Here is a 24776-nt window from a genome sequence, read left to right on the forward strand (position 1 = left end):
CATCCGCCGGCCGAAAAAGCAGATCCGGCCGTGAGGAAGAGAAGACCTTCCCGGACCGCTGCGGGCGAGTTAATTCTTTTAAATTCCTATTTTAAGCGCTCATGTCCGCGGGGCAGGAGGGACCCGCTGCAGATTCTCCATGGAGAATCCGTAGCGGGCCTGATTTTCCCCGTGGACATGAGGCCTTAGGTAACTGACAGTCTTTTTCATATGTAACCACTCTATTGGTCCTTCATAAGCAGAAATGTTTAGATTATATATATATACACACACACATATATATTCTATAACTTGGGGTACGAGCTTGCTTGCAAGTCAAAAAACCCACAAGTTGAGGCTCAGGTGGGGTGGGGGGGGGGTCTATACTCACCTCTTGCTGGTGTTTCATGCTCATGATGGTCTGCGGCACTGCTGCAAGCTGTCACTCTCTCCTCCACGCCGACACAGAGCATTGCTTTCCGGATGCAGTGCTTTAATGCCCCGCCTCCAGTAAGCTAAGTTCTGATTGGCTGACACAGCGCTGGTTAACCAATGAAAGCCAGTGCTGGGTTAACCAATCACAGCCATTCAATGACATCATTGGAGTGCTGTCTTCTGCACACTTCTGCTGTGTTCACGGAGTGCACAGTTGGTATACAGCTGAGCTCTCCGAGTGGGGTATGCCGAACACAGCTGGAGTGCTGTCTTCTTTATACTCCGACTGTGTTCTCCGAGCAGGATACCAGCTGAAACAATAGTATCGCATTGAGACCTCAGCCTGCAACACTGATCAGGCTCATCATTGTGTTTAACCCTTTCCAATCCACTGTCTGACATCTTCAGACATTCTGATTGAAGGCTGTACAACTCTGATGTTAGAAGACATCTGGCAGGGTATTCTAACTGTATATCACTAGCCGCTCTGTTGTTGAGGCCTCTCCTGCATGTCTCATACCGCGGTACTCGTTCTAGCAAGCAGATGGTGCCATTGTATATTGGCAGAAAGAGAAAGTCCCCCTAGGAAACCCTGAATCTAAAATTGGATTGCAAAGGGTTAAGCTTGCTCTTAACAAAAACTGCACAATGTCTGTGCAGTTAGACCCAACGAAAAATTGTTCACATGAGCGAATTAGCAAATGACAGAGTCCACTCATTCACTCAAGCAAGCAGTTTATACATGCAGATGAATCGCTTAAATTTAGTTTGCCTCATTTGTTCAGTCATTCACTATAACACATGAATTTGATTGACTGAATGATCATAATTTACACGTAACAAATGAATAATTATTTTTATACCTCTTTAAAATGAATAACGGACAATAAGCGAACGAATTATCATTCATCGTTCAATCATTGGCCATGTTTACACTGAACAACTCTCATTCAAATGTGCATGATCCAACTATTTTTTTAATAATTGTTCTGTATAAAAGAGCCCTAATAGTCAAGCTAAAGAGTAATCCATCTGTACGTAATACAATAATCTGCTTCAGAGTCATTATGTCTTAAATATCTGGGGTTAGGGAAAACCTCATTTTATGCAAAAAGAAGGGAGACTACTAGAGATGAGCGAGCATACTCGCTAAGGGCAATTACTCGAGCGAGCATTGCCCTTAGCAAGTACCTGCCCACTCGGTAGAAAAGATTAGGCTGCCGGCGGCAGGCGGGAAGCTGCGGGGGAGAGCGGGCGAGGAACGGAGGGGAGATCTCTCTCTCCCTCTCTGCCCCCCGCTCCACCCAGCTCACTGCCGCAACTCGCCTGTCATCCGCGCCGGCAGCTGAACCTTTTCTCCCAAGTTGGGAGATACTCGCTAAGGACAATGCTCGCTCGAGTAATTGTCCTTAGCGAGTATGCTCGCTCATCTCTAGAGACTACTAAAGTCTGTGTTTTAACACATATATTGTACTATTTTGTTATTTAAAGAAGTGTGAAGAAAACCGTATCATACTATGTAAATTGTCATCAGCAAAAAGGAAAGTTCTCAATGTCTCCTGAATGTAAAATTAAGTAATTACGTGTCACCTACACGGCCCGAAAATTCATTGTTATTGTTTTAGATTCTAAAAAAAAAAAATTAAAAGTGTATTCCAATGTAATAATGTAAACTGCAGCAGAATGTAAAATCTATATTTGGCTGGCGTTCTGCTTATTCTCAGATCAAATAAATATTATTACAAAACTGCAATGAAAACAAGCACATAGCTATTGAAATGACTGACCTATATAAGAATGAAAAGCATTGAGTTCCCACACAAACCTGCCTAGATCTTCCAATACCAAATGTCTTCTTCGATTGAAACTGCAATTTGCATTTAAACAATGTTGTCATGGAAAATAATTGAAGGGCTCGGAGAAAGAATGATCAAAGTCTGCTTTTTTGTGCATTTAAACAGAAGCTGCCATTTTGCATATTAATGTTGTACAATGCATTGGTGAAGGCAGATAAATGAAAAAGTAATCATGGCCCATTACAGAGCTGTGCAAAAAATACAGCTGCTGGAAGAATGAAGCATGCAGGGCATGTTAAAAAATGATGATGCACTTTTATGTCCGTTCTATCTGTGCTATAGCTTTTTGCACTCAAAAAACAAAGGGATGGAAATAATGTCTGTAGCACCTCATACTTAGCAGCAACACAATGTGTGCAGTGAACCTTAAACTTGACATCATTGAATGGCTGTGATTGGCTGAGGCAGCACTCGATAAACCAATCAGAGCAATTGTTTGCCGGAGGCGGGGTATTCATACCCCGCTACCAGGAAGAAATGCTCTGTCAATGTATAGGACTAGACGGAAGCCTGCAATAGCACCGCAGCCCAGCAAAAGGAAGCCGAGCACCATCTTCTAGGCGAGTATTGATCTTTTTTTCATTCATGCAGTGTAGCTAGGGCTTATTTTGGGGGAGGGTTTATAGTTCAAGCCCCACCCACACCACGAAAAAAAAAATGAGGGTAAATCTTATTATTGGGGAAACTCGGTACATGTGGACAAACACAATGATTGCTAGGGCAATTTGCCACAATCGGGCAATGTTCCAGATGATGATTAAAAGGGAAAGATAGAAATGCTCTTCTTTTATTATATAACTTTCAGCCATGTTTTCAAGTTTAGAAATCTTCCTTGCATGTATTTCAGTGTTCAAAATTGCATTTCATTGTATACTTTAGGGTTGACAAGTTGGGAAGCTTTCAAATTAAAATTATCAATTTTCAGTAAAGGCAGACTTTGATCATTCTTTTCCAAAGACCTTGAATTTTAGAGTTAACATACTATAGAATTACATTGATCTTATACATGGCAGATATTATTACATTCCAAAATATCACAATTTCACATATCATTCACCAGCAATTATTATATGTATGTACAGTGACAGTGGACTTAAGCAAACTTTGTACATTTCTTTTAAAGGGGTTATCTCACAAGGACAACCATTATCTACATGTCATATTAAGGTACCTGTAAATTGTAGTTGGGGACCCTGCTATAAGAGGCCAAGCAAAGGAGCTGCTGACAAATATCAGCTCTCACGCTAGCAGAACCAATCCGTCTTAAGACGGATGCCCAACAATTTAAATGGACAGAATAAAATGCTACACTTCCCCTACATTAGCTAATAGCCATTTCCTCCAGCACAATCAGTTTACTGAGGTCATGAGGTACATAGTGGTATCAATCGGAAAACGGATTTGAATGTTGCGTTCAAATGTAGCCGATTTTTTGTTGCATATCCTCAGCTGATGTCACCCTTCAACGGAATTCAAATTGAAGGGGTAAAATTACTACAGATCCACATCAAAATCTAAGACAAAATCCATAGCAAATCAGCTATGTGTAAATGCAAGTTTCACAATCTTGATGACATTTTATTGTATTCCAAGCTCAGAATTTTGGTAAGAGACCAAATATGGACACCAGCTGATCGACTATTGATGACTAGAGTTGAGCGAACATACTCTGGCGAGCTTGATGCTCGTTCGAGTATTAGCGTACTCCATGTTGCTCCTTACTCGAACGAGCAGCAAATCACGTTCGACCCCACCCCAGTTTTGGCCCCTCACTGCCATGACGCAGTGCGCGTCATTTGATAATTGAGGGAGGGAGAGGGGGAGAGAGAGGGGTAGAGAGGGGGAGAGGGAGAGAGGGAGAGAGGGGTAGAGGGGGAGAGTGGGAGAGGGGGAGAGTGGGAGAGTGGGAGACAATTCAAGGGGGGGAAAAAAGCTCGGGACCCTGCGTTCCACATACAAAATTGCTTAAGACTCCCATTGTAGTCAATGGGGTTCGTTACTCGAGTAGAGCTCTCGAATTTTACGAAATGCTCGACTCGAATAACGCGGGTCCGAGCATTTGGGTGCTCGCTCATCTTTATTGATGACCTATCCTGAAGATAGGTCATCAATAGTATTCTCCCTGGAAAACCCCTTTAAAGCCTATGTTAGAACTTCAGTACATATAGAAAAGATTTATAAAACTGTCGGGTTTGACTCTGTATTTGGATAAAAAACTTAAATTGCTGGATAACCAGTTTAATTTCCCAGAAGCAATATAAGGAATGAAAGCATAGCTGGGATTAGTTGTTAAGGGCAACAAAGACAGTTTGGTGAATCTGCCCCATAGTGTACTGTAGTAGTAGGGTAGAGTAGGAAAATGAAAAAGTTACTTGCTCTTATATTTTATGATATATGTCATATTAAAATATATTTGTTGCTTAATGTTTAGTAAATTTTGTGAGAACAAGTGATGCGGATTGTTGATGAATTAAATCAAATGTATTGTAGAAAGCAATCAGAAAACATAGTTATATAAAATCTACAAATATTGATATATTACTGTACAATCATAGAAGGTCAATAAATATATTCAAACAAATAGGGTCCAATACTGACCCCTCTGGTACCCCACTAGTAAAGGTGACCCAATCAGAATATGTATCATTAATAACCACCCTCTTCTTTCTATCACTGAGCCAGTTACTTATGCACTTACACACATTCTCGTCCAGACCAAGCATTCTCATTTTATGTACAGTTGGGTTACTCTTTAGCTTGACTCTAAAGCAATGTGTGCTGTGCTAACAGGGTCCTTTATTTACACTTTTTGAATTAATTTACAATGAATTTTGCTGTGTTAAAAGAAGAGAAGAATAGCTTTTTAATGGATTAAGATAGGACAAATGTTTGCTGGGTTCTACCACAATCAAAGTAAAGTTTGTCCCATCTGTACCAAATATTTACGCAGCACAGTATCAGCTGCTTTGGAAAAATCAAGATATACTAAATCCAATGATTCTCCCTGATGCAGTCTGGAACTTCCCTCCTGGTAGAAGCTGATGAGTTTAGTATGACAGGAGCGATCCCTCATAAACCCATGCTGATTTGGCGTTATACAGCTATTTTCATTGAGGTATTCTAGAATAGCATCTCCTCGAAACCCTTCAAGCATTTTACCCACAATAGAAGATTGACATACCAATATATAGTTTACAAGTTCTCTTTTTGACCCCTTTCAAATATTGGTATCACATTTGCTATGTGCCAATCCAGCGAAACAGACCTCATCATGAAGTCCTTAAATATAACAACAGTCTGTCTATCACATTACTTGATTCCCTTGGAACCCAGTGGTGCATGCTATCGAGACCCAGTGATTTGTCTATTTAAGTCTTTTTAAGTCAGCACTGCACTTCTCCCTGAGGTAGACTGGTAAGATTTAATGGCGAGATTACTTTATCCCTCTGCATCTCATCTGACATTTCATTCTTCTGAGTAAATACACTGATTAAAAATACTATAACAGATTTGATTTCTCCTCATCACCCTCCACAAGTCTTCCCTAATTACTTTTTTAAGGGCCAACACTTTCCATTTTAATCTTCTTACTATTTTTAGTTGAAGCAGTTTTGGCTTAGTCTTACTTTTTTGGCAAGGAGTCTCTTTGTCTCCATCTTTGCTGCTTTTATCTGCTTTTTACATAATTTATTTTTTTCCTTCTAGCTTTTAGTGCTTCTTTACTGCCTTTTTGTTTTAGTAGTTTAACTGCTTTTTCACTTGTTTATTGCACCCTTTACAACTTTATTTAGCCACATTAGTATTCTCCTATTCCTAACCCTTTTGTTCCTGTAAGGTATGAACCGCTCAAAGTGAGTATTAAAGATGGTTTTAAAAATTGCTCATGAATTGTCTGTATCCTTATTTCTGAGGACATTATCCTAGTTATTAAGGTTAAGGGCATCTCTGAGCTGATAGAATTGGCAATCACACGTGTGCCGAAAGTGCAGCACCTGTTTAGGAGTTCAAAGCGTCTTTTTTTGCCGAATGTGAATGTCATATTATCCTGGCAGTGGATATGGATCTACTGTGCCACAGCAATGATTTTACTTGGGGTTAGATCTAGGGGAAACTCCTGGGATTCCCCAGGAGTCACCTTTTCACCCCAACAAATGAGATCTAGACTTTCCTGCAGGGACCCAAAGAGTATTACCCTAGATATAGTCTAGGATAAGAGACAGCTGACACACTTGATCAGGTTTCTGTAATACCATACCAGACATAGAACAGAGTCAGAGACAGGGCAGGTGGAATACAGTCACAATGTAGATCAGGCCAAAGGTCAGGGCAGGGAGCAGACAAGGGAAAGCGTAGTCAAATAATGAGCCACGGTAAGGATTTGAGAGGTCAGGAAACCGGAATGCTTCAGATGTGGATCAAATACTAGGAGATCAGACAAACACACTTGCACCTTTACACAGTATAGGGCAGAGGCGTAACGTGAAGCTCCTGGGCACCAATGCAAAATCTGTAATGAGCCCCCAACTATAACATTTTATTCATAGTACTAGGCTCCCTATATGGAGAAGATAGGCCTTATGGACCCCCCTAAGGCTCCTGGGCCCGGGTGCAACCGCATCTCCTGCATCCCCTATAGTTATGCCCATGGTATAGGGATTGATTGTTCAAGCACCCGCTGATAGACAGAGTTGCCTTAAAGAGCCAAGGCCCAGCTAGGATTGGTTGGGGACTAGAAAGGTGGGTGTGAATTGGTCCTTTAATAGACAAACCAGGAGCACTAGCGCATACCCTATGATGACCAGAAAACTAACAAGAGATGAGGCTTTTGCTATAGATCACATGGAGGATGAACTGGCCACACCTGATGACAAGAGGAGGTAAGGGATCACATACCGTATGGTTATAATTTCCCTCTAAAAATCCCATAACAAAGGAAACATAATTAAAGCAGAAGTCATTTTACATAGTCAGCAAATGAAAAATCAAGAAGATGTAAAAAGCAGCTGCCACAGAAAAAACAATCTCCTACTCCAGTACTTGTGTGCATTTTAATAGGCTTGATTGGAGAAAAAGAGAAGTAGAAGCACAATATTTATGATCCTGGTGCCGTTGGCAAAAGAGAACATTTCTAGATGAACCAAGCAGTATTGCTGTGATCAACTTCCCAAGTGCGAACACATCTGGGATACACTAATTATGAACTGTACTTTATTTCTGATAGAAAACAAATTTCCATTTACACAATGACAAGAAAGTAACAGTAAAGCTGGAGGCCATTTCATTTGTTCCAGCAGTGCTCTTCTGCTGCTGTGTGAGCAGTTTTGGATGGCAATTTTGGACTCATCTATTGAATCAGATGAGAATTATCTTAGCCAGGAAGTGAAAAATGAAAGATTAAACTGCAGTAATCATATCAGCTTTATAAAATTACCTATTTATTTTACACTGCGCTGTGTTCTTTTATATAAACCTTCCATTTGTAGTAACGTCATGATAATCGTTGGTAGAGTTAAGGCTGCCATCTTTCCCTGAAATTGAATATAAACATTTTAACATTGCAATTCATTGCTGCCATGTTAAATATAGGCAGTGTCAGTTGTATCAGTCATATGAAGGATTTAACAGAGCGTTGTGGCTTCTGTTATACATAAAAGCCACAATGCAGGAGCAAACATAGGCTCAGATGTATGGACAGCTATAGTACTTCACTAGTGAAATTAGTACAACAGACACTTCTGCAGGTAGATCTAATGTTCTCAAATCATAAACTGTTGGAGAGCATGGGAAGACTATTGAGAAACACTGGCCAGGGGTAATGGCATTACTAATATACCAAAAGAAAGTAGAGCCAAGTATGTATAACATCTACAGCATTAAGATGAAGTGGAGCCATAGGGGCACATTTACCTAACACTGGCATTTCATTCACTGATCTTAGCGCAGTGCCACTGGTGTCAGATGTAACAAATTAATTAACAGTTGGCATAGATTTGCACTGTAGTTTATGCCAGCTTCTGGTATAAATGATAGTACATTTTTGGGCTGCTTGTGGCCTACTCCCTTCCGCTAATCCTAGCCCGTTCTTTATAAAAGGGGCAAGGGCAGACCTTGGCTGCTGAAGAGTATGGCCATCTAGAACATGTGCTCCTGCTAATATACAGCTTCATAGCGACTTACAGCTTGACCACTCTTTCCAGTTCTCCTCTACACCCTCAAAAGAGACCCTCAACTACTTTTTGATGTCTTGCCAGCTTATTTATGGAGTATAAGTGCAGGTTTCCCCAACCCTGGATCCTCCTCCTACACACTTGTGGCTCCTGCTCCTGCTGTGTAAGCCTACAGACCGGCCAGTGGCTCTCTGGACATTGCTGTGTTACCGATGGCTGTGGGCCATTAACATGCCTTCTCACGGTGAGTTACAAGGCAGCTCCACTTTCTGAGGCAAGTGCTCTATTGCCCTTGGCACAGATCCTCCTGCCCCAGCCTTACAAAGGAGGTGGTCTTTCCACTTTATTGGTCCTGATGGCAGCCCTAATCAATATAATGGACTAAAAGCAGAACAAGTCTGCATCTCCAAGAAAACTTACAGACCTTTTCCCTTCTGGCTCTTGACAGCATCAAATTTCATGACCACAGTTTTGAGCCATGGCATATTGCACTTGTTCCCAAGAACATCTTTCTTCCTCACAACAATCTTCTGTCAGCTCCACCCAGCTTCCTCCCATAGAATATCAGAAGCAGATTCCACCAACAGAGATGCCACTAAAAGAGGTGCTCCTGACTCCCTGCAATCCTCCCCTATCTCAAATGGGCCATTTTCTAAAAAAGGGTCATGTGCAATTCCTCAAGATACCAACACAGTGGATAATTCCTCCTATGGTCTGCCTCCTTACCAGAGCATAGGTAGCCCCCTCACTATCAGTATGCTGAAAATGTTGTTACTGTCTCTTCTAAAAGAACTGTCCAGAGACATTGATAAAATATCTCATCAGCTGCAATCTAATATTAATAGTCTTGAATCCTGCACAACACATATTGAACAAAAGATGGGAGAATTTTCCATTTCCCACTATGAGCTGGTTGATGCACATGCTGGACTTGAGGAAGTTTCCCACCTGCATGACAAAGTATTTAATCTCAAATTCTTAAAATAAAAGAGCATTAAATTCAGAGGCATATCTGAGGAAGTATCTACACCTGAACTTCCCCAATACGTTCTTAAATGAGTTGTCCCACTTCTATGTGTTTTACTGCAGGGAACAGACAGCATCTTACATTGCGCAGGAGCCAGGTTGCTACTGAGTTTTATTGAAGTAAATGGCTCTCAGCTACAAACATTGCACGGTGGCCCAGGTTGGTACTGCAGGCTGTTTGCTCATACCTTTTGAGCAATGAAAAGAGGGACAACTATAGCAGCATGTGTAGCGCACCACAGCAAAATTTTAGGACAGGCCATGCCCCTTTATGTGAAGCCTCACCCTCTATATCACATAATACTGCCCTTCAGTGACTCCCTCACAGTAATAGTGACTGAATCTGGGATTGCCCCACCAAATCTAGGATGGTTGGGACACATGCATAAGTAATGCAGTGTTGTAAACTAGCAATTGAATTATTGTATCTTCAAGTCACTAGAGGCACCAGAAAAAAGTAAAGAAAGTTTAAATTAAAAAAATATATATATTCTTCCCTATAAAACCCCTGTTTTTATTTAAAAAAAATACACACACACACATATTAAGTATTGCTGTGTTCATAAACACCTGCACTATAAAAATATTTCTGTTGTACCGCATGGTGAATTGTGTAGCAAAAAAAAACAAAACAGAAATGCTATTCATCCGCCTCCCAAAAAATGCAATAAAAAGGGATTTGATATATTTTCACAAATGTTAATACTTCCCCACTTTGCACACCTTGTGAACATTATTTTGTTTTAAAGCGCTATTAATAGAGATGAGCAAGTATACTCGCTAAAGGCAATTGCTCGAGCGAGCATTGCCTTTAGCGAGTACCTGCCCGCTCGAGACTGAAGGTTCGGGTGCCGGCGCGGGGGAGCGGTGAGTAGCGGCTGTCAGCAGGAGGGAGCGGGGGGGGAGAGAGAGAGAGAGAGATCTCCCCTCTGTTCCTCCCCGCTCTCCCCGCCCGCCGGCGGCTTGCTCATCTCTAGCTATTAACTTTTGTTTGTGTTCCATACAGGGTATTTTGTTTAGATATTTAGCATCTAACACCTATACTTTTGTTTTTTTTCTAATATGTGGACAACCATGAAGACAGCACAGCCTACACGATCATGCCATCATTATTGGCTCTCTGAATGTTAAGGGCTTGAACAATCTCTTCAAGTATAGATTGCTCTGCCGTAAAGCCTTTAGGATGAATTCGAAAGTATTTTTCTGCTCAGTAAATGCATTTTACTAAAAATAAATATTCAAAGTGATCTTATCCAAAGTTACCACAATATTTCTGGTCTCAGATCAAGAAAGAAACCAAAAAGAGAAGTATTGACCGCAGTTAACCAATTGGTGTCTTCCTCGTTGTGGCACCTGTTTTTCAGATCATCTGGGTTGTTCTATTTTCCCCACATGGGAGATCCATAATGCTCCTTTACATTTTTATATAGACTTCCCTCCTAAAAAGTAGGTTAAAGGGGTTGTCCCGCGCCGAAACGGGTTTTTTTTTTATTCAATAGGCCCCCCGCTCGGCGCGAGACAAACCCAATACATGTGTTAAAAAAAAAAAACGTTTAGTACTTACCCGAATCCCCGCGCTTCTTCCTTACCTTAGCAAGATGGCCGCCGGGATCTTCACCCACGATGCACCGAGGGTCTTCTCCCATGAAGACCCATGGCTCTGTGCGGTCCATTGCCGATTCCAGCCTCCTGATTGGCTGGAATCGGCACACGTGACGGGGCGGAGCTACGCGATGACGCGTAGAAGGGGCGGAGCCAGAACTACGCTCGTGCCGAGACCCAAGAGAAGGGAGAAGACCCTTCTGCGCAAGCGCGTCTAATCGGGAGATTAGACGCTGAAATTAGACGGCACCATGGAGACGGGGACGCCAGCAACGGAACAGGTAAGTGAATAGCTTCTGTATGGCTCATATTTAATGGTTGATGTATATTACAAAGTGCATTAATATGGCCATACAGAAGTGCTTACCCCCACTTGCTTTCTCGGGACAACCCCTTTAAGTTTGTGTTACATGTATTTTAAAAGAAACCGAAACATAAGAAAGGGCACCCTGGAAATTGGAGGTGACTTTAACTCAATAATTCTTTAACTGCAGGGCCCACACTTCTATTATCCCCCGTTTATGTAATTCTGAACTATATGATGCACGGGGCTGCTTTTATGACCCCGAGAGGGACTATACTTTTCCTTATCCAATTCCTTTTATTCAAGAATTGATCTCTTTTTCCTGGATAGCAAGGGTTTGTGCAAGGTTTTATGGATCAAAATCAGAACTAACACCTAGTGAGACCATGTTCCAAAACATTTATCGCTAAACAAAAAAGTTCTCTCATTCTTCTTGCTCTCTGTGGAAACTTAATGTATATTTTCTTTCTCATCCTGAATACAACTTCACACTAGAGACTGAACTAGAAATGCTCACAAAGCATTTATAAGCGGTGTATTACTAAAATACTGCTCTATGGTGAAGAAAAAAAGGCAGCAGGAATATACTCTCTTGATTTCCTCAAATTAACTCTATGGCATTTTAAAATTAAATTAACCCCTCGCCACAGAGAACTAATGAGCTGTCCAAATTAATATTTAAGTTTCGTAGTCTACTGGCACAAAAACATGACCTAGCTTCTAAAAAGCACAGCATGAACATTTTCCCGCATGACAACTGTACAGGGGCATTATTGGCCATCTTGAAAAGTCATAGATGTAAAAGAGAAAATAAACTTTCTTTTAGACTCACAAGGTCACAAAATCTCAGATAAAGAAGACATCATTAACGACTTCACATTTAAAAGATGACATTCATACCCATCAATCTTAGGCAGAGGAAACTTAATTTCTTCCAAAGCGTTCAGCTTCCCTAATTATCTGCTAAACGGTTGGCCTCCATTTATTCCCCAATTTCTGTATCTGAAGTTACTTAGCCTATCAAATCTCTAGAAACCATTTAAATTACAAAGCCCCAAGAGCTTCTCCAATGGTTGTTATTAAAAAATATACTATACTCCTGACTCCACATTTGACATACATGCTCAACTCAGCAATAGCTCAAGGCTCCTGGAAGCTTTAATTCTCACCTTGCCTAAACCAGGTAAGGAACAGACTTTTCCAGCCATTTCTTTGTGGAACACGGATATCAAAATTTAAGCTGATTTTCATTAATTGTGTCTTTTCCACCCTTTCTGATTTAATTGCACTGGATCAAACAGGCATTGTGCCCCAGAAGCAGACTCCTCATGGAAATGGGAGATTCTTAATCCTAGTTAGGGCTGCTAAATTTGGATGGATGTCTTCCCTTCTCTGAGTTTTGGAAGCAAAGAAGTGCCTCTGGCTGAGAAAGTTCAAACCAACAAAGGTATTAAGGGTTAAAAAGTAGGGCAACAGGAACATAAAATAGGGCTTTATGCTTTGCGTCAAAGGCAAGCTTTGCTTTCTGACTACGGGAGGGTATCATGCTACAAAGTTAGCAATACTAAACATTATTGAATATTGGCACAGTCTTACAAAACAATATAAAATCAATTAATTTTCTTTTATTTGGGACAATCATTCCATATTTAGGTATTCATTTAGCTAGTTCTTAGACTTTCCATAAGAACTACTTTTCCTTGCTTACCTATATTCCGCAACTCTTAAACAGTTTCCGCAAACCATTTATATGTTGGGCTGAAAGGATACTGGTGGTTAAGATTATGGTCCTTTCTTGTATTCTTTGAATAATTAGAAACCTAGCAATTCCTGTTAAGACATCCTTTTTTATCTAAAATGCAGGCTATCCTTATTTAATTTGCATTTTACTTGGGGTGGTTCGCATGCCAAAATTAAATTTATATTTCTTGCCAAGCCCTACAAATTGGGTGGTATGAAGGCCCCTAAAGGCAAACTCTATTTTTATGATGCCATTTTAGATAAAGACAAACATTGGTGGTCTTCTTTTAGTAAAATCTAAGACTCTACAAACGTTGCCTTTTTCAAAAGTCCAGTTAATTCCTCTTAGGTCCCTTTCAAATCCCCATTTTTCCAACCTTAACCTCTCCAGTATTCAGGTTTCAGTTTCTGCATGACAATATTTTATTTCCTCTTCAGTTTTTTATGTTCTGATCTTGGTCCTTCCCCTGAATGTCCTATTTTCTATTCTCTCTGAATTTAAGTTCAGAACAAGAGAATCTTAAGGTACCACCCCCCCAAAAAAAAAAAAAAATCAGTAACACATTATGGTAACTGCCTAATAGACTTTACTGCAATTAAATGTCCATTTAATTAACTCAGTAGTCTATGTTATGCATTTTTTAGGCTTCCCCAAGTTCTGCTCTCAGGGGATATTAGCAAACTAGTTTTTCCTAAGTCAGCCTTTATGCACATTTCTCCATCTTCCTAGACATCTAAAGACATTTCAATATGTTATGACAACTCTCTCTCCTCAGCTTCTCAAACTAAATCATCTCAAATGCTGATGTGGGAACAAGACATTAATCAACAAGAGTGAATGGTGTTACATGGACTAAAAGGGTCACTCTTGGGAGTCCTCTCAAAAATTACTGTATTCTTCTATTGGTGTCTGACCCCTGCAAGACTTGCCAAAATGAACAAGTCTCTCCCTGAAACCTGCCTCAGGGTCCGCAGCCTTCAAGGAATATTTTTCACCTGTGGTGGTCATGTCCAGTAGTTTGTTTTCTCTATTCAGTTTTCATTTTCATCTACTTGTTGACCCACCACTTCAAACCTCCCAACTCGTTTCTAGCTCTCGGATAATGATCATTATGCCTGAGGAAGGATCGATCCTGAGTGGTCTGAAAGCTCGCAATAACATCATGTATTTTTGTTAGCCATAAAAAGGTATATCTACAAGATTACTTGGTTTCTCTGACTGATAACAATCAATATTTTACTGTCACTGGCACGGTCATGCTATGACTGGTAATCTGGGGGCATCTGTGGCTGGCATACTAATATGTGAGCACTGGTCATTGACGTTTTGTTTTTAATGCAACGAGTCTGTTACACTCCTATGGCGCTATCATGGAGAGGCATGTGTGGTTATTATGACTTAATTGCTATGGAATATGCTTGCACTATATAAATAAAGATTATTATTATTGCTTTTTGGTTGATTCAAAAAGAGGGTATGTTAAAAATTTGCTTTCAATGTTTAGGACCAGCTACAGTGAGATATCATGTTGTACCTATTTTGATATAAAAATGTGTGAGAAAATGTAATAGTTCTGCGAGACAGTTTGTATAGGCAATTGTGATCTGGAATGACAAAGTATAATATATCCCATTAATGAACAGATTGCAAGTGGGGCATTTTATGCAGTAATGCATTTTTTAAATAATATCTTCCATGTCTACTTGCAGAATCTTAAAAGGTGTGACTTAGAACCTGAAATTCACAGTAATCAGTTATGACACTAAGAACCTGTTATTAACAATGTTAATTATAGTCTATAATTATTAAGTTTAGAATAAATAAAATTAAAAATATCTGCATCACCAACATTAAAATTATCCAAACGTAATCTACACGTACAAATGTAATAAATACTAATTATAGTGAATTCAAAGTTATGCTTAGATTTACACTCGGCTAATATTATTTGATTATTCCATCTGATTAACATTTGGAAACTTTCTGTACTGTATTTTAAGTATCATTTGTTATCATTTCTGTTATTCATGAATCATTAATATATTTTTGTTTTATCCTTTTCCATATTGTGTATTTGGTAAAAGGGTAATATTTTGGTTCACTTCCATTGAATGCAGCCTTACCACTGGATAAGAAAGTTGTTCCAGAAGTGTGATATGATTTCTGTTTACTGATAATGAATGTGAAACATTAAGCTACAGTGAATGTAGCATGTTATTCAAATTACACTTACTCATTGTCAAAACAAAATCAAGCACCTAGAAGGAGATATCAAACTTTACATATGTAATTGTAATGCTGATCTAAGATATTACAATATCAGAACAAAAGGATAATTTATTGCAGAAAACTGAATACTTGAATTTAGCTTGGATGCTAGATATGATACGGGTGGGCTTCGAAGCTTAAATGTTTCATCTGGTATCCTTCAGCATATCAGTGCACATTTGCTGCAACTGAGCCTCTAGATTGTGCAAACTCATAGGCTGTCGAACTTGGCATCCCAGATGTTCCTGTCACGACTGGAGTCTGGGCAGGGAAGTCCCTAGTCCTACCCGCAACCCCTATCCCTACCTACTTGCCCCCCTACGCTAGGCCCTAGGGCAACAACTGGGCGACAGTCCCTAGGCTCGCGAGGGATGCGGGGCAGGAGTCAGACTCACAGACAAATACAGATAAACACACAAACACGAAGGAAGGTCAGGCAATCCAGGTGGGAAACAGGAGAGAACGTGGTACAAGGGGTTAGGCAAAGGCAAAGTCAGGTCTGAAGTAAGCGAGTCAAAACCGGGAGTCAAATGCAGGTAACACGGGTGTAGCTGGAGACCAAACATTTACTGGCAAGGTCTGCAGGAAAGTAAGCAGTTTAAATGCTGTCAGAACTCCTGCTCCAGCAGCTGATTGGGGCAGGCAGCAGCTGATAGCAGCAGAACCCAATCACAGGACACAGGGAGAAACAGGCCCCAGCACCTGCTAAAGACAGGCAGAGACCCAGAGATTAAGCAGCGAGTGCAGAGCAGAGACCCAGACATCAAGCAGTGAGTACAGAGCAGAGACCCAGACATCAAGCAGTGAGTGCAGAGCAAGCATGCCTGGGTGTCATGGCAACGGGAACACAGCGCGGGAAGGCACCTGCTGCATCCTCAGCAACCCGGATGCCTAGGCGTCCACTCCCTGAGCACGGGAGCACGAGCCCAGAGCCGGCGTCCAGGATTAAGGTGGCCAGGTGATGTCACAAACACCGAGGCTCCCCTGTGCCGCATCCCTGCAGCTTGGGTGGCAGGACCAGCAGTGCGGGTAAGGAGACCCCGAGAGCCGCCGGTTCTGACAGATGCCATACATGTTCTATTGGTGATAAATCTGGCAACGGGGCAGCCATGGAAGTGTGACAATGTTGTAGAGACATTCCTGTGACACCCTTGCTATGTTGTTGTATGCAGCCAAGCATTATCCTGCTGGAAAATGCCTCTTGGAAGCCCTGCCATCAGACAACACATGTAGCTGCAGGATGTTCTGAATATATCACTGAGCCATCATTGTCCCTCATACCACCACTAGATGTAACCAAATAGTCTATTCACAGACCATCACACCAGCAATAGGGGCAGTGTGTCTCACTCCACAGCAAAGGCAGGATTGAAGCTCTCACCACTAGGTCTCCAGACACAAACATGGTAGTCATCAGTGCCCAAACAAAACCTGGTTTCATTACTGAAGACAACCTGATCCCACTCCATAGCAGTCCAGCTTCATTGGTCATGACACCACTGCAAATAGAGGTGACAGTCAGTGGTTGTCCAAGGCAATACATGTAATGGGCACCATAAGACCAAATGCCCTTCAGCCAAGCACCTGGAAATGGTTCAAAAAGACACAGGGGCCTATAACAGGTGCCACCTGTTTCTAGATGGCAGATAACAAAACAGTTAGAGATGCTCATGCTTCTTGGACAATCAGACAAGCTACTGATGGTTTGTCTAGGATGTCCTGAGCCCAGTTGTCATATGTACTTGCTCTCACACATCCACTGGCCCCAACACCTCCTAATAGTTTGGTCAGAATGGCCCAGGTGGAGGGCAATTCGTTAATATAACCATCCAGCTTCTCACATTTCAATAATGTGCCCCTTCTCAAACTCTGTTAACTGGGCATAATCTCTTTGATTGCATCATAATGGCATGTCTAATGGTCAACAAGCTCTACACAAGCTGAAAAAGAGGCCCACTACACACAAGTAGCCTCTAAAAGCCCTTTTTATAGGCTACTACTTTAAGGCCTCATGTGGCAGACAGCTCATCTAATCACGACACAAAATCTAATCATTTGTATATCTGCCTGAGATATACAGTAGCTGCATGCCAGTTCATGCATTTAGTTCTCCTTCACAAATAGCAAACACATAGGTTATGTCTTTGCTGCTGGACATCTGGTTGGAATAATTTCAGATTGTCACTAGAGATGAGCGAGCATACTCACTAAGGGCAATTACTCGATCGAGCATTGCCCTTAGCGAATACCTGCCCGCTCTGAAGAAAGGGTTCGGCTGCCGGCTGCGGGCAGGGAGTGGCGGGGGAGAGCAGGTGGGAATGGAGGGGAGATCTCTCTCTCCCTCTCTCCCCACCGCTCCCCCCTGCTCACTGCCGCAACTCACCTCTCACCCGCGCCGGCAGCCGAACCTTTTCTTCCGAGTGGGCAGGTACTCACTAAGGACAATGCTCGATTGAGTAATTGTCCTTAGCGAGTATGCTCACTCATCTCTAATTGTCACCATTAAAATGTTGCTAGTCAAATAAGAATTAAAGGTTCGATCAAACACAGGCCTAAAATGTCTGATACAGTAGCCAAATCCTACTAAATGTCTAAGGCATCTCTTTAATCACTTTGATACTTTTATTACTTAATATTTTATTGTAGCATCCAGAGGACTGATCATCAAAACTTTTTGAAAATAGTAGGTTAAACTGAATTTAAGTGTTATCGGTTGAGCTAAAAAGGAAAAACATTTGCTACTATGTTAGCCATTAGAACACAATGTTATTGCTCTCAATACAACAAGAGCTAAGATACAACATATTCTTGTAAAACACTGTTTATGTATAGGTGATCCATACCAAGCTTAACTTTCTTTCACTTAGTTCTTATAACATTTTTGCTTTAAAATGTCCCACTACTTGTTTATCCCCATAGATTCCAAGATTGCAATAGGTATGATAAAGCAATATTCATTCTCCTTTAATGGAATAATTTTTCATTCCTCTTTACATTCCTCACTACATGTAGACAAGCATAGCTAAGCTACAGAAATTTCCCATTTGACTTTAATGTCAAGTGCATTACAGAGAATGTCATGTACTCTGGTTTACTTTCTTATCCCCATGGAGTATCAATAGAAACGACAAGTCAAACAGCAGGTTCCAGTTACTGGGAAAGCTGATGTCACAGAAAGGAGCAGAGAAACAATAACAGGTAAAGCCTTTGAGGAATTATGGGTCATTTTAAACTGTCATTTCAAATGACAGTTTTGAGCAATCATCTTTGCATAACTCTAAGTAGCTAATTAGCTACTTAAGAGTTATGCAGGCGGAGTGGGATACCACTATAATAGATCAGAGAACAAAGCAGCTGTTTTGTATATGCAAACAGCTGCTTTGTTCTCGGCTCTTTCAGCTGGTGTCCCGCTGAGAACTGCCAGCAGGATACCAGCTGAAAGACATATATCAGCACCACCCGCTGAGATATCAGTGGCTGAAAGAATTATATCAGCAGGCAGCGCTGATGAGGCTCATCACTGATTTCTAGCTAGAAATGAGCGATGAACGAACAGTGCACAATGATTGCTCGTTTAGATGCAACAGCGTTTAGAGCGAATTTTGTTGTGTCTAAATCTGCCTTTAGCTATAAACAGATAAATAGACCCATCATGTTCTTTATGGTTTACTTTGCAGGTGATGATTGTTTTGTAAACATCTGCCCACCTCCTTATTCATTATCGCCGTTCTTTCCCAAGCTTATATTGTACACTTATCCAAACATGAACCCATTAAATTGATCTATAATTTTGGTTGAAAATTACACATTAGGCCATTAAAAGAGTAATTCCTTTTGCAGTCCATTGCCAACAAAATAAAATTTGAGGTACTTGTGCTGACATTTACAACACATTGTGCCCTTGTTCTGTCCTATTGATCTAAGTGCTTAACCAATTACATCTCAAATGCAGTCTGACTTCCTTGGGACAGTACCAGCAGCTACTACCCAAATCATTAAACATTCCATATACTGCTGAGATTCAAATGATAAAAATATAAATGAGAGGAGAACTACACATTACTTTTATGTTGCTACTAATTTGTAATTGACCACAAACTTATACTACAAATAAAAAAAGAAATTGTCAAGTTTAATGAAAATTCCACTTACCATTGCCAACGGTATTAAAGAGACAATATCCCTTTCATTGACATATATTTTGGAAACACCAAAATCTGATACAACTTGTCCAAGGTATTCAACTTGCCAGGTTATTATCTGTACTCCTGATGGGTCGGTTGCGCTGCCAATTTTAAAGTCTATCTGGAAAATTTCATAGAAGTTTTCTACAACACTGAAAGAAAGAAATGGCATTACTGTTTATGAGTCCGGATCCTCCATGGAGAGAGAATAATAAAATATAAGCTCCTTTCATATATTATGTTTTAATCAGTTTGATTTGTGAATTTCATGAAATGTAATCAAATGCTGTAAACACAACAATTAGAGCTCCTTCACACAGGCGTATGCGTTTTTGTGCATGCCTCAGTGCAACGTATTTGCTAGAGATGAGCGAACGTACTCGGTAAGGCAGATTTCGCAATCGAGCACTGCGATTTTTCGAGTACTTCACTACTCGGGTGAAAAGATTCGGGGGGTGCCGTGGGTAAGCGGGGGGTTGCAGAGGGGAGTGGGGGGGGGGAGAGGGAGAGAGAGAGAGCTCCCCCCTGTTCTGCGCTGCTACCCCCCGCACCACGCCACGCCCCGCCCCCCCGGCGACCCCCGAATCTTTTCACCCGAGAAGTGAAGTACTTGAAATCGTGGTGCTCGATCGAGTAATTACTCGAAACGAGTATGTTCGCTCATCTCTAGTATTTGCGTTTTGAACAAGGTTGTTTTGCACACATATTAGCGTATTTTACTGTCCTTTTCGCACATGGGGAATGCTCATCCACGTGCAGCAGATGAAGATGCCCCAATTTAAATGGCAATTTAGCCTAATGTTCCAGATCTGCTCCTTTTTTGTGTATTGGGTGCACATTTGCGCACACCCCATAGGCCTCTATGGGGACCTTTGGTGCGCTAATACACAGGAAAATAGTGTCCTATTTTTTTGAGCACGCAAAATCAGGAAATGTGTGCGAACCCATTGACATCAATGGGTTTGATTCTCTGTGTATTGCGCACGTACATTTTACACATGCAAAAAGACGTGCATATAGGCCCATGGGAAGGAGCCCTTACTCCCACAATACACAATATGCCTGACAGGTATGTTTTAAACTAGGAAACCAATTAAGTTTACTTAATTCAAGTTGATGATGCAGATGTACAAAATTTCCTTACTGTTCTATTTTTGGGGGTTTTCTGTACAGATTTTTTTTAGACATACTGAACAATAAGTGCTTCAAATAACCAAACTGAACTTCTATTTCAATAGATGGAACATGACAGTTAATTGCTGCTGTTCACATCAATTTTTAGACAGCTGCTAGTGTTGCAAACAATTGTAGCAGTTTATTGTGTACCAAGTACTAATGTGAGAAGTGGAGGAACCCCCGTGGATTTAAAGACTAGAGTTTGTATTTTATGTATGTCATGCTATATTTTGTTTTGTGTAGTTCTTTATTTTGCAGGTAAAGTCAGGAGAAAGCAATTGTGTTTAGAATTTTGGGCTGGATAATATCTTTAAAAGGACTAGTAATTATTAGGAAATTATAGTACCAGTGTTTCTGGGGGCACAATGCACCCCACAGCTCTGCTACATGCACGTCACACACAGCCCTGCTACATGCACATCACACCCACAGCACTTCTACGTTGCTTTCGCATAAGAGCTGCACTTGATTTACTCGTGAGCAGACATGTTCGCTTGTAACTTTTGCATATCTGCTGCACAAGATTTACAAACTTCAGCTGGTGGCTGAGGTGAAATTGTGGCTTGCTGCTGTGTCATAATAGCTGCATTAGCTTCACGGCGCTGTTGAACCCTCTGCACGACAGCGACAGTTTATTTCAACACTGGACAACGGTTGACGATTAGATGAAGGCTGGACTGGTGTTGGCGGCATTAGCACTTGAGATGACGTGATATCATGCTCAGGAGACTGTGAAAATAGTGGTAAAGGACTATGCTTCAATCTTGTTGGTCAATATGCACTGCCAGCTATGTATGTGCACATTTGTGAGGTGTCATTTATTGGAGTCTCCAAACAGGTGTCCAACTGTCTCACAACCAGCTACAAACTGCCAAACCGAGTACCACAAGGATTTGTGGGGAATGTAGTCCACCAATAATCCTTCATTCAGCTCAGAGAGCATGTGACTGATCCCATGATGGTGACATCACATGTCCTGTCAGCACACGAACTATGTATGTGTCAGTTTGTGAGGTGCCATTTATTGGAGTCTCCACACAGGTGTGCAGCAGTCTCACAACCACATACAAACTTTCAGACTGATGATTGGGTGGGTATTGCCTGTAAGAAACAGTCAGCATCCACATTGTATGAAGTGGGATTGACCTCCGATCTCTCTGCATACATACCTTGAATGCACAGGATGTAACTGCATGTCCTGTGTCATTAATGGGTTAATCTGAGGATGTGTCTGATTGGCAGTATGTTTCTTGTGGTACACCAGTTGACAGTTTTTGTCCCCTTCTGTAGTAGATTAGGTTTGTCAATGTAACAGAAGGACCTTTCAACCTACTAGCAATAAAATGCCTTGCAAATTGTTAAAAATCACTCAAAGATCACCATTTGTTGCAACACTGGTAGCTTGGTACACAATATTGTTGGTGGTGGCTCAAATCATTAGCTAGCATAACACTTGGCACATTTTACATAAGGTAACAAAATATAAATGATAAACTGTATTAAATCTTAAATATATACAAGTCAACTTTCAGTTTTGTATATTGTTAAAGGAAATGTGTCATCATAAAATGGTCTATCATATAAATCACATTTTTGTGTAAAATATATATTTTTTTTACCTATTTTTGGTACTTTTAAAAAATTTTCTGTCAAAACCTATATGTTAAAAAAATTTCTAAAATCCTGCGTTTTTCACATTGACCACTGTGCTTAATAATAGTCTGTCACTTTCTGATCTGTCGGGAAAGCTTTGCAGTAGCAATCTCACTAACATCACAGGCAGGGTTACACTGAAGCGTAAACAATCATATGTAGATAACACATGATCCACCATTCACAATAGGTGATAAGCTGTGACTATCTATTACCCTGCTTGTAAAATGACCTCTGCACAGATCACAGAGCATGCCTAGTATAGTCTCCTATACAAGTCAATAGGTAAGCTCCTGTCTATTATATGAATGGCCCATGAAGCTGCTGTAAAGCACATTTGTAAATGCTTTACATGCTGTTAAATGTAGCTCAGGAAAGTTGGCAGCCCCCATAGTCCTGAATAGGGAAAAGAATTAAAAAATTCTAGAATAAGAACACAAAAACAGATTAGAAAAATAGAATATGTTACTCATTTGGGTTCTAATTAATTAAAAAATGGTGATCTAGTCCCTTTAAAATTAAAGGGGTTGTCTCGAGGCAGCAGTGAAATTTTTTTTTGCCCAGTCCCCCTTCTTCAGCAAACATTACTAAGTACCAATGTAAATGGCTTTTAAAGCTGGCTCCTACTTACAGTTCTGGCGTTTCATGAACTTATAAAAAGTTTCCCAAAGATGGCCGCCGCTTCTTCTCCCTGCGCTTGCTTCAGCCCGACGTGCTCGCTCCCGAGACGCCGGTCACGCTTCGTTTTAGCAGGGAGCTGTCCAGTGCTGATCCTTTCCCCTGCACAAGGAATCCAGGCTTCATTATAGCAGGGAGCTGTCCAGTGCTGAATTCTCAGCAGAAGGTACTGTAATGCCTGCCTGCAATTCACTTTCCACTGTTTTAGATGAAATAGTTTTTTCACCTAAATATATATGTGTGTGTATATATGCGTGTACACATTTTATATCTATATATATATATATCTATATTTATATAGATATATATATATATATATAGATATATATATATAGTATACGTGTGTACGAGTATACGCATACGCGTATTCGTGAGTGTATATATACACACATTATATATATATATATATATATATATATATATATATATACCCACACTTGTTTGTATATATGTGTATATATATATATATATATATATATATATATATATATATATATACACAAATATATATAATATACCCACACGTGTTTGTATATGTGTGTGTGTATATATACACATATATATATACATATATACACCCACGTGTGTCTGTGTATGTATATATATATATACACACATACATACATACATACAGTTAGGGCCAGAAATATTTGGACAGTAACACAATTTTCGCGAGTTGGGCTCTGCATGCCACCGCATTGGATTTGAAATGAAGCCTCTACAACAGAATTCAAGTGCAGATTGTAACGTTTAATTTAAAGGGTTGAACAAAAATATCTGATAGAAAATGTAGGAATTGTACACATTTCTTTACAAACACTCCACATTTTAGGAGCTCAAAAGTAATTGGACAAATAAACATAACCCAAACAAAATATTTTTTTTTCAATATTTTGTTGCGAATCCTTTGGAGGCAATCACTGCCTTAAGTCTGGAACCCATGGACATCACCAAACGCTGGGTTTCCTCCTTCTTAATGCTTTGCCAGGCCTTTACAGCCGCAGCCTTCAGGTCTTGCTTGTTTGTGGGTCTTTCCGTCTGAAGTCTGGATTTGAGCAAGTGAAATGCATGTTCAATTGGGTTAAGATCTGGTGATTGACTTGGCCATTGCAGAATGTTCCACTTTTTTGCACTCATGAACTCCTGGGTAGCTTTGGCTGTATGCTTGGGGTCATTGTCCATCTGTACTGTGAAGCGCCGTCCGATCAACTTTGCAGCATTTGGCTGAATCTGGGCTGAAAGTATATCCCGGTACACTTCAGAATTCATCCGGCTACTCTTGTCTGCTGTTATGTCATCAATAAACACAAGTGACCCAGTGCCATTGAAAGCCATGCATGCCCATGCCATCACGTTGCCTCCACCATGTTTTACAGAGGATGTGGTGTGCCTTGGATCATGTGCCGTTCCCTTTCTTCTCCAAACTTTTTTCTTCCCATCATTCTGGTACAGGTTGATCTTTGTCTCATCTGTCCATAGAATACTTTTCCAGAACTGGGCTGGCTTCTTGAGGTGTTTTTCGGCAAATTTAACTCTGGCCTGTCTATTTTTGGAATTGATGAATGGTTTGCATCTAGATGTGAACCCTTTGTATTTACTTTCATGGAGTCTTCTCTTTACTGTTGACTTAGAGACAGATACACCTACTTCCCTGAGAGTGTTCTGGACTTCAGTTGATGTTGTGAACGGGTTCTTCTTCACCAAAGA

The 24776-nt window shown here is 40.6% G+C and overlaps 1 protein-coding gene across 1 annotated transcript in view; it reads right to left on the reverse strand.

The window, feature by feature from the left end:
- LOC136627908 (transmembrane protein 132D-like) overlaps positions 1–24776 on the reverse strand; it is a gene marked incomplete at its 5' end in the record, with an annotated part of 499530 nt that overhangs the window by 215736 nt on the left and 259018 nt on the right. The window contains one exon of the mRNA XM_066603406.1: positions 19531–19714. Within this exon, the coding sequence (XP_066459503.1) occupies positions 19531–19714 (184 nt within the window). The remainder of the gene's footprint in view (positions 1–19530; positions 19715–24776) is intronic.

Source organism: Eleutherodactylus coqui, chromosome 5 (assembly GCF_035609145.1).
Source record: "Eleutherodactylus coqui strain aEleCoq1 chromosome 5, aEleCoq1.hap1, whole genome shotgun sequence".
NCBI classification, from domain to species: Eukaryota; Metazoa; Chordata; class Amphibia; order Anura; family Eleutherodactylidae; genus Eleutherodactylus; species Eleutherodactylus coqui.